This window comes from Branchiostoma floridae, chromosome 17, assembly GCF_000003815.2.
Source record: "Branchiostoma floridae strain S238N-H82 chromosome 17, Bfl_VNyyK, whole genome shotgun sequence".
NCBI classification, from domain to species: Eukaryota; Metazoa; Chordata; class Leptocardii; order Amphioxiformes; family Branchiostomatidae; genus Branchiostoma; species Branchiostoma floridae.
Genome location: NC_049995.1, coordinates 16,623,377 through 16,634,907, shown reverse-complemented (window position 1 = coordinate 16,634,907; position 11,531 = coordinate 16,623,377). Strand labels below are relative to the sequence as shown.

General features: G+C 41.7%; 1 protein-coding gene across 1 annotated transcript; it reads left to right on the top strand.

Annotated features, from left to right (window-relative positions):
• Window positions 1-1,257: 1,257 nt before the first annotated feature.
• On the top strand, window positions 1,258-5,077 carry LOC118405144 (somatostatin receptor type 5-like). Its single transcript, XM_035804569.1, has 3 exons — window positions 1,258-2,305; window positions 3,902-4,125; window positions 4,855-5,077. The coding sequence occupies exons 1-3, from the start codon at window positions 1,514-1,516 to the stop codon at window positions 5,063-5,065; spliced, it is 1,227 nt and encodes a 408-aa protein (XP_035660462.1). The 5' UTR covers window positions 1,258-1,513; the 3' UTR covers window positions 5,066-5,077.
• The last annotated feature ends 6,454 nt before the right edge of the window (window positions 5,078-11,531 follow it).

Below are 11,531 nucleotides of genomic sequence, written 5' to 3'. Positions count from 1 at the left end.
ATAAGTTGTGGGTATTATGTGTGCATATTTTACTTATACCGACCAGGCTCCGGTTTAGAAATGTTAGCTATAGCCTGGGCGGATACCCACCAAAGTATGTCTATAATAACTCTCTGTAAGTATCCCTAAATCTTCCTCCCACAAAGTCCATCCATTCACCACTCTTCTTGATTTTTGACTCAATTCTTAAAAGTGCCTTTTGAAAGTGTCTATTTCACAAACCACAAGCTAGGTAACTCCTTCCCCGTGTGACACACACTCCTATTACTGTTATTTGTAAAAAGTCCATCATTTCATTCCTCTTAACAGTTTGATCTTTGACTCAATCCCTGAAATACGTATATGTCTTGCGTTATAAGTATACGTTATCTCCAAGCAGATCCCAAGGTAGCCTAAGACAGTATCGAAAGTTGCCAGAGGAGTGAAGCCGACCTAGGAGTGTACCTAGGCCGGCTTTACTCCTCTGGCAGCTTTTGATGTACCACCTTATGCTACTGCAGGGTCTGCTTAGAGATTATCTTGAAAGTGTCTATTTCACAGACCACTAACTAGGTCACACAATTCAGCTCCCCATACCCATGGGATATAAACTCCCATTACCGTTATTTGTACCCTGTATCGATTTTTCACTGGGTAAATCAAAGTCATTATAGTCACCGGAGCGAACAATGTAGGGCAATTGGTAAATATGAGATATGTAAGTTGACAAATAGTGGTGTTGGGACCAAGACCCGATGGGTTGGGAAAGGCAACGATTAGAATCTGGGGAACCCTAGCGGCTTTCGGTGGTACTGCAGAGAGACTTCTGGTTTTAAAATCTCCTGTTTTGGACAATCTATGGTCACAAAGTTTAGATGCTGGACAGTTCTTATATACAGTTGGCAAGGAGTGACAAAAGTTTGGGCCCTCTGGCAGCTTTTAAAAATGAGAAATGTAACTTGACAAATAGTGGCGTTTGGCCCAAGACACAAGGAGTTAGCAGCGACTTTCTGTAGTATTGCAGCTAATTTTTTGGTTTTGATATCTCGTGTTTTGGACAAGCTATGATCGTGATGTTTTCAAGATAGTTCTTATAGCAGGGAAACAGTGCTATACGTTTGACCTTTCTAGCAGCTTTTGTTGGAACTGCAGGGGAGTTTCAGTTGTAGACTTTGAAACTGTATAAGTCGAGGAGAGAAGGGATGAACTAATTTCCATGGTATGGAAATGTATTAACCTCATTTCTTGTCTTTTGTTTCTTTCAGGTTCAAGGTTCCGAAGCGCCACCTATCAAGTAACTACTGTAAAGCAAGCGTCGTGAACGAAGGAACGGCATTTACCCACTGGGAGTGGAACACCCTTCTAAACTAACAGGAGCTGAACATTATGACTTTAATGACTCCTTTTGTTGAAGGAATTCTATAATTTTGTCAGGGCTTCCTTGTAAATCAGTTACTCGGTTGACTGACGGAACCATTCATTGAAAAGTAAACGTTTGTGTTTGAAGACATTTGTACGTGGAAAAAAAGGCAAAATGGACGGCTACAGCTATGATTCTACGGTCGAGAGTGACAACAACAACAATACGGACGAAATCTTCGATTCTTTCCTCGAGAGTGAAACGAACAGTACAAACTGCACAATCCAACCCTGTGAGTGTGACAAACTCGTCCTACAAAACCTGATGCCGTATTACGTTGTCTTCAGCTTGCTCGCGCTGGCTGGAATCATCGGCAACGCTCTGATCATACTGGTACTTCGGAAACACGAAAAGGCGCGAACGACCGCCGAAATCTACGTGCTAAACATGGCGACTACGGACCTGCTGATGTTGTCTATGGTGCCCATACTGGTGACACGCAACATCATGAGCTATAAATGGATCTTTGGCGACTTCTTGTGCCGTGTGTACTATCTCATAGCTGGGTTGAACATGTTTAATACCGTTTTTATCCTCACTGCCATGAGTGTGGACCGATACTTCTGCGTCTCGCGTCCGCTACGCTCCTTGGACTGGAAAACCACCAGGACCGCAAAAATCGTCTGCGCGTTGCTATGGGTGGTTGCCACGGTGATAGACCTCCCATGGGTCATCTGGGCTGACATCATGCCGTACTGTGATATCGATGCTACTCCCATGTGCGTGTACGATTTTCCGAAGTACAACGGAGACGACCACTTCTGGGAGCGCATGTCGGAGATAGGTGTGCTGTTCTTGTCCTTTGTGATACCCATTATCCTGATCACGGGAACGCACATAGGGATACTGTATCACGTGAGAAACGCTGCGGCAGGGTTGGACCGGACACAACGGTCACAGGAGAAGGTAGGCATTTTTATTATCATATCATAAATTTTGCCCTAACGAGTGTCCAAGGCACGGGACGTCATGCTAAAGGCGCCACGTTCCTTGAGGGGTCCTGGGGCCTGCTATTTCCTGCATTTTGAGGTGTTAATTTTGGTGGTAGACTAAGCTGTTCAACGGCATTTATCTTGGTAAAATATTACACAAGGGTTGGACCGGACACAACGGTCGCAGGAAAAGGTAGGCATTCTTTTAGAATAAGTTATAAATATATAACGATTACTAGGGGAAATCAAATCGTTTCCAGCTTTTGTCACACCCTACCAACACATCGAGTGATGACGTCAAGAGTGAATCAAAAGTGGCGGGAAGACAGGACTACCTTGCATACTAAAATATTTATTTATTTATTTCTTCCTCAAACGTACATAGGCAGGGAAATACACACATGGTATACCCTGAATTGCGTAGGTTTGTTACAAAGAAACTTATACGTGCAGAATGTCAACAAACAAAAATACATAATATATTAACAAACACTAAGCATAGATCCGAACTCACAGGCTGATGGTAATGCTAGGAAATAGGGTCATTATAAAGTCTGACTGCAGTGTGGAGGAACGACTGTTTCAGTCTGTCAGTTCTTGCCTTGGGGAGAGTGAACACGTTCTTGTTCCTCAGTTGCCTGCCAGTAACTGTGCGTCTCTGAGGAGGCACAAGGTCGTGCAGTGGATGTTCGGGTCTTAACATGTCCTTAAAGAGCTTTACTGCAGCAGCTTCTCTCCTTTCCTTTAAGGAAGGTAAGTTGGGAACTGATCGCCTACCCCCGAGAGAGATGATACGGAGGGCCCGTTTCTGTACCCGTTCCATACTGTCCGATTGTTCTTTGCTGCAACCTACCAGCAGAACGTGACCGTATTCAAGAACGCTACGAATAAGTGACAGGTAAATCTGAACCAGGTCAGCCACGCACATCCCCTGTTTAGTCAGTAGTCTGAGATAGTGCAGCCTGCTCGATGCTTTTGAAACGAGGGATTGTACATGATCGTGCCATGACAGCTTGCAGTCGAAGATGAACCCAAGGCCCTTTGCGACCCTTGAGAATATGTACGATCATTTCAGCATGTGCAAAATGAATAATCAAATTAAAACTTCCAACCAGGTCACAAAGATGGTGTTCGTCATGTGTTGGTTATCCAAGAACATGGCGTACCTCGTCGAGCGGAAACGGAATAAGATTTTTTATTTAGGGATATGTTCATTACTTTTTTCTATATGTTCTGTTTGATTTGGAACCTCTTATGTCATACATTTCGTTCCCGAAAGCTACCCGGACATGTGACCTTAGCATTGTTAGGGAGCATAAGCCACTTTGGCTTTTGTTTTCCCCTATGAAAGTTTCTTTATACTGTTCTTGTATATCGACATTTATATGATTTCTTGATATGTGTAAAACGATTAAATCAAATAGCCCCCCCCCTCTCCAGGTCCCAAAGATGGTTTTTGCCAAAGTGGTAGTGTTCGTTATGTGTTCGTTACCGAAAACTTGGCAATAACAGGACAAAAATGCGTCGCTGTTTTTGTTTTTTTATGAAACCATTCTTGTTCTTTATCCAGGTGACAAAGATGGTGTTCGCCATAGTGGTAGTGTTCGTCATGTGCTGGTTGCCGAAAAACGTGGCTTACCTCGCCGAGCGTTTTGATTGGTTTGACGCGCCGACCGAACTGCAAATCGGGTTCGAGATGCTGCTGATCACCAACAGCGCCATCAACCCCTACCTCTACACCATATTTGGGCAACACTTCCAGAGGAGGCTCATGGGAATATTCTTCCCAGCGAAGTTAGTAAAGTTTTTCGCCTGACTTAAGTGAAGAAATAGGACTGACATAAAACTGAGGGCACAACCCACCTTGCGTGCAAATTCGTGCTGTCTGAGTGCCAAAACGTGGGCAATCTTTTCGGATCCGTAAGTGGTCAGTACCGCCTCCGTACGAACTCGTATACGTACGGAATCCGACGGATTTCGGAGCAAGCAAAAACACCGTAGAACTTTACGTGCGTACAAAACTTTGTGTGCCATCGTGCTGCAGATTCGCCCCCCGTACGTGCCAGTACGGGCGTCGCGACTGCCCTGTACAGCCTGAACGTTTTTGCACTCAAAGCTAACGTGAAAATGAAAGGGATTTATTATCAATCATTTGTTTGAAAGTTTGTTTATTCATGAGAAGCTCAAATCGGTCTGCAGATCAGGCTTTTCATTGAAGTTATCGTCAAAATCGATTGTCAAAACTGTCTGTCATTCTTTGTCATGTTTCTTGTTTTACAAACTGCTTCCAGTTCACTAGAAGCCAGTTTAGTATTGTTCTGGTATCTCTCTCTCCTCCTCTCTCTTACCTGACTCTACCTTGTTTAAACCAAGGAGGTTAAAGAATCACTGTTTAAACCTTTGTAAATGTATGCAGGTGTTGCCACCCAATATCAGCTAAGCTGACTGCGTTTGCGATGCATTGCATTGCCATTGTTTGCAATTGAATACATGTAAATCTAAATCTAAACCTTTTCTCTCCAGACATCGGCGAAGCATGGTGACCCGAAATACGGTCATGAGGAGTAAGAACGGGACGCCCCCTGGCGAACGTCGTCGGCACGACAGCGCCAAAAACCACTGGTGTGTGGAAGTGGAGGCTCAAGTAGAGAACACGGAGGACCGGAGTCTGTCCGCGTCCGAGAAAGAAACAGAACTTTGCGGCAACGTTCAAGTTCATGACACTCCGGTCTGATAATGAGTGTCACCTTTATCCGTGGGGTGACTCATATCCGGACAGGTTCCGATCCCGAGGAAGAGACAGAAGTTACCAGCAACATTCAAGTTCATGACACTCCGGTCTGATAATGAGGGTCACCTTTATCCGCGGGGTAATCTATATCCGGATGACTGGAGCCTCTCCGCGTCAGAAAAAGAGACAGAACTCTGCGGCAACGTTCAAGTTCATGACACTCCGGTCTGATAATGAGGGTCACCTTCATTCGCGGGGTAACCTATATCCGGATGACTGGAGCATCTCAGCGTCCGCAACAGAGACAGAACTCTTTGGCAACGTTCAAGTTCATGACACTCCCGTCTGATAATCAAGGTCACCTTTATCCGTTGGCTGACTTATATCCGAAAGACTGGAGCCTCTCCGTGTCAGAGAAAGAAACAGAACTCTGCGGCAACGTTCAAGTTCATGACAAAAAAAAAAGTTCATGACACTCCGGTCTGATAATGAGGGTCACCTTTATCCGCGGGGTAACCTTTAACCGGACGACCGCAGCCTCCAGCCTCTCCGCGTCCGAGAAAGAGGCAGAACTTTGCGGCAATGTTCAAGTACATGACAGTCAAGTCTGATCACTACTTTGTGTTTAATGATATCGCATGGTTTAAGGTATTTCGGTTGGCTAAATTGGCATTTTGACCTTCCACTGTTTTGTTATTAATGAATTAAGAAAGAATGGAGCCGTAATGAACGTTGATAGGTGGGCATGAAAGATTTCTAAATCTGATTTTTGGGGGGCCAAATTAATGACGTCATCATTTTATTGCCCCTAATATTATTTTTTTCTATGACAAAATACAGCACTTTGGTACATACCACTGTAATGAAACTTCGTTTTTCGTTGCATAATGATGAAAGCTACAAACTCACGGTGGCGCAAATTGATATCTACTAATGATCTGTAGTAATTAGAAAATGTTTGTTTTCATCTAATTAAAATGAATTAATTCTTAATGTCTTCATCATTATGCACATCTCTTTATTAATATTCGTTACAGCTCCAACTCATTAATGAGAGACCAATGTAAGGTCAAAATGCCAATCTAGCCAACCGAAATACCTTAACATCATGCCGTAATAGTATTTTTCCATATTATCATGATGATAAGTATTGATCCTGAAGAAGGTGACAGTGGTCGTTGAAAATTTGATCCGTGTGTATTTTTGTGTTGGAAAAAAGTTTAGGTTTGTACTATGATAGTATTTTCCAATGTATCTTTAAGTACTATCCTGTTTTAATCGTACAAATAGAAAAAAAAAACATGTGAGTGGGACGAGACCTTTGTCAACTTCGTGATGGTCAACACTGACAGGGATGTGCATCTGAACAGTTTCTACTAATGAATAACAAAACGAAGTGGAGACTGAACTTTTTTAATGCTACAACTCAGTAGATTAAGACTGTGTATGTGGATCTACTTTTTACCGTGAATCAGCTAAAATGAACATGTCATAACAGCCAACCATACAGCACCAAGGACAGGCACGCTTAGTATTTAGTTATTGAGCGATAAAATCGATTCATACAGGGTATTTCTATCCTTTCACATTTCACTTACCTTGGGAAAAGCATATGATCTGATCGTGGTTAGAACGTCATGTAGCGAGAGTAGCGTTGTGTTGTACTGTGTCCCGCCAATGGCTACGGTTCTCTGTGTGTGTATTTCACTGCAGAAAAGTATAAGTAAACATAGTAATAGTTTGTGAGTATCATAAAGCATTTATACTTCATTCACAATATACCTCGAAGAGTGGAAATATTTTTTCCGTTCGTATTGGTGTTGGTCAGACTAAAAAATTATGTGAATGCAATACTGGAAATTCATTTTCAGGGAATGAACCAAACCTAAAACTTTCGGTGCACGGAATAAAATCTTGGGTGCACAACGTAAAAGCAATGAGTGCTATAAAATATCAGAAAAATTTTCCTAGAATTTTAAAGTTAGCTAAATCATTATAGAGGTTCATCGGCCACATATGAATACAGTTGATATAATATTTTTCGATCATTGACACTTTTTAAAGCACAAACACGTGCCTTCATTTTTTTGTAAAGACGGGGGGGGGGGCAGGGGAGTCAGGAAGGTCTCGGACCTATAGTCTCGTGCTCTCGCGAGACTAGGTCGCTCTCGCGAGACATCACCAAATTTTGGGGTACGTGTTTTGCGCCTTACAAAGTGTCACTAGTTGACAAGAATGGTCTATTAACAATTATAACACTTAGATATCAAAAATATGCTGTGAACTTTTATATAATAGTTTGTAAATGTGCGTTATCATTAATATGTATCGGTCTTTACCTTTGTGCCAAACTTCATCTCATTCGATAAAAATTGAGCTGGCTATAAAAGAAGCTGGCTCACCCTCGTAGATACAATTTGTCACAGATGGTCGACAATATTAGTGAACCAGTCGTGTACTATGTCGGTGCAAGATAATATTCTACCAACCCCAGAGCTGTCTATAGACTCCGAAATCATACTTGAATGATTATTATTTGGCATATGTATACGTATTTTAAAAAAGAACGGTAATCATCCGTATGACTGTGAAGTTCGAATATATTTTTCTGTGAAAGTAATACAGGTGCAGGTACAGGTGATAGATGTTGATTTGGAAAATAAATGAAATAAAAAGAAAATGCTTTATTGTTGTCGGAGGTTATTCTTTTTCAATAGATTTATTTAAAGAGACCCCCCCCCCCCCCTATATCATCGCATTAGGAAAACTCTTGTGTTCCCGATTATGGTCTTGAAAAAAAAAGGCTCAAGAATGATATCAGATCGGAAATTTCACGTTCCTTGCCAGCGCGGTTGACCCCAAGAAAAGGATGGACAAACAGGTTTTGTACTAGGCAACCGGGAAAAAAACATGATTGTTTACTAGGTTTCTGGTATCTACGGTATCGCCGCCCGGCCTTGTGTCAGGGGCTTCTGACGTCAAGTGTAGGATGGGACCGGAAATGGCCATGGGGGTGGGTATTACCATCATGTTATTATCATCAGCGGGACATTGTGTTCTGTCGCATGATTTTATTCACCAGGAATAAATCTGACCTAATGAAAATGCAGACATTTTAACGGAAATTTGACCACTTCTAGGCACTGAACTACGCTCACTGTGGCAGCATTTCTTCTCCCTAAGTCAGAAACATCAAGCTTCAGCAAGTTTGACTTCACTGACTCAATAAGCGAAGCAGGTGTTACAAGACTGCTCGGGAAATTCCCTACCCTATCTATCCGGAATGTTTTGGTCCACTCACACCGGGAAGCTCCAACTCTTTTTGATAATTTCTCTACACAAATTGAAATCTGCTAAACTGTTACAGAACAAGAGAAATACTGTTACTTTTATTGTGAGTACAATCAACATCGCTAGGTTTGTTTGAATCTAATCTATTTCAGTTCTATTCAGGACGATCAAAAAATCTTTCCACACCTGATGGAGCGCAGAGGGCGGCGCCTTTCTCCGTTTCCGTAGCCGTGGGCCACACAACTAGCAGGGGGCTAGTCCACTGAGAGTAATTTGTGTTAAATTCCCACGTCCTTTCCCAAATGCTAAGTGCTAAGTAGATCTAGAACGCAGCATGTACCCTTTTTAAAGCCTTTGGTATCACTCGGCCGGGGATGGAACTCACTACCTACCGAATGCAAGGCGAACACTCTACCCACCTGACCCTTGCGCCTGGCATTTGGTTAATTTATCCCCCAGACATATTATCAGCGACTAGATCACGTAGGACACACACGCACGGTTTCGCAAGCACACTACATGTTAGATTGTACTATGAATGTTAATAACAGAAACATTCTATCTAGTCATATCGGTAGCATATTCTCTAACTTCAGACATTATCAGTATTAGGGCTGGGTATCGGTACAGCGTACTGGTACAAAACCGGTTTTTCTTATTGAACCGGTTCAGAAACACCGGACCTGAAAAGATTAGGGGGACCGGATATTGGACCTATTAGAAAACTAGAGTTCCACGAACACATACCTTTGCCAAATAAACCAGGTTTGTTATGTAGAATGATGTCTGTAGACAAATGCGTTACTCATTTCATTTTCTTTATAATTAAAAGCTTGGAGTTGGTTTATAAAATTTCGGCATTTATTATGCAAATTAGATCCCAATTTACAATTAATTGATATCAAATTGTATCAAGCATTACTTAAGCTATCAGCATACCAAAAATCATGATGATCCTTTGATCCATTCTTGACTTATTCTCTTTCAAAGTCTTTAAATACACCTCTTACTCTCTTCCCTCTTTCTCAGTTACATATGTGACAACTTTGATGAAAGTACTATAATGGAATGCAGTGGATTTATGAACTTTTCCTAATCAATTATGCAAATTAGCTGTTAACTTGCATAATAAGTATCACATTATATAAGTCTTCATTTAGGCTATCTACATGCCGAAAATCATGACGATCCGTCAACACGTTAATATTTTCTCATTAATTATGCAAATGAGATCATCATTTGCATGATAAATATGTATTGACATTTCTCTCTTTCTCAGCTACATATGTGACAAGTTTTAAAGCACTATCATGGAATGTAGTGAATTTATAAAATATCCTCATTAATTATGCAAATTAGCTGTTGATTTGCATAATTGTTATCTCATTATGTAGGTCTTCACTTACGCTACCTACATACAAAAAAACATGATGATCCGTCAACATGTTCATATTTTCTCATTAATTATGCAAATGAGGTCATCATTTGCATAATTGATATCTGTCGACATTTCTCTCCTTCCCAGCTACATATGTGACAAGTTTGAAAGTCCTATCATGGAATGTAGTGGATGTATAATTTTTCCTCATTAATTATGCAAATTAGCTGCTGATTTGCATAATTAGTATACCATTATGTAAGTCATCACTCATTCTATCTACATACCAAAAATCATGACGATCCGTCAACACGTTGTAGAGTTATTCTCATCCAAAGTTTGAAAGGAAACCGGCGCCTGCAGTTCCAGCAAAGCCGCTAGGGGGCCCAAACTCACAGCACTTACTCTCTGCCTCGAGGGCTATCTACCACTTAAAAATCATGATCACAGCATGTCCAGAACACGAGATATCAAAAATTGAGGTTCTGCTGCAGTACCTTAGCAAGCCGCTAGGGGGCCCATTATCGAACTTGACCTTCGTTTTCCCGACCCCTACCCACCTACCAAATATTATCGGGATCCATCCAAGACTTCTTGAGTTATGCTGTTAACAGACAGACACACAGACACACACACAGACTCACAAGCCCAAAACATATAACCTTAGCCATTCTGGCAAAGGTAATTAGCCATTCTGGCAAAGGTAATTAACAGATTATTTTATCAGGCATTCACACGTTTTGGCGCTTGCAGGTTGAAGAAAATAACAAGAGTGAAGTAGAGTAGAGTTTATAGTAATTTCTACCAAGCTTTACAGCCAATCGTAGGGTGTAGTTAGCGTTGTAGGATTTTAAAACGCCAGTGTAAGTCTAATACTCCACCAAACAGATTTCTTTGTAGTGAAATGGACCATTGCTATGTGTCATACTGAATCAGGTCCAGGCTCAGGTCCGGATCTGGACCTGAATGTTCTGTACCGGTACCCAGCCCTAATCAGTACCACTGAAAAATGTACATTCCTCATGCTATTGCCAAAGCTATAACATACAATTTATGCTACATTTTAAACATTACCATGCGAGGAAGTCGAACTTCTATCCTAGATTATAACTACGACTACGAAAAAAGAAAGAAATTTGCATGCGAATGTTTTGTCTTGCTGTGACCTGTGAATTTGGCTCCTTGGGGCGAAAATGTACCATAAACGTCTTCATCCGTTCTCAACGTACGTTTTACATCAAACGCCAGGTCTGACCGGAAGTATGCGACCTGTTTATCCATATTTGGGCCATGCATGCAACGGCAGAGAAATTTGATCTGCCATGTTATTTATCAAGACTTGTCTACCTTAGAAATACTTTTTCCTCCTCTACAGTTATAGTTTGCCATCAGGTAAACATAGATCGTTTCCATGCTGATATATGGCGCAGTCACATAGGTCGCGCGATCGTCGTACGATTTTGATGCCATCGGTTTTTCAAGCAGGCCGTGACAGAACCAACCACCGACATGGATCCAAAACGCGCATTGTGTGTACCAAAACAGTTAAACTTTGCAGGAGACGTACATTTTTGTCCTCCAAAATGCCCGAAGTTAGCGATCGTACGACGATCGTACGTCCTACGTGACCACGCCCTTACGTTTTACGTCAAATGCCGGGTCCAACAGAAGTGTGCGGCTTATAGGTCCATATTTGGGCCATGCAGCAACAGCCAAGAAACATGAGCTGGTATATTATTTACCGAGTCTTGTCTAGCTTAGAAAGACGTATTCCTTCTCTACAGTTATCTTTTGCCATGA

Bases quoted from the DNA above. Each gene is read 5' to 3' on its own strand.
- LOC118405144 (XM_035804569.1), top strand. From the start codon at position 1,514: ATGGACGGCTACAGCTATGATTCTACGGTCGAGAGTGACAACAACAAC. The intron at 2,306-3,901 runs GTAGGCATTTTT...TTCTTTATCCAG, and splicing joins CACAACGGTCACAGGAGAAG to GTGACAAAGATGGTGTTCGC. The intron at 4,126-4,854 runs GTTAGTAAAGTT...TTTTCTCTCCAG, and splicing joins GGAATATTCTTCCCAGCGAA to ACATCGGCGAAGCATGGTGA.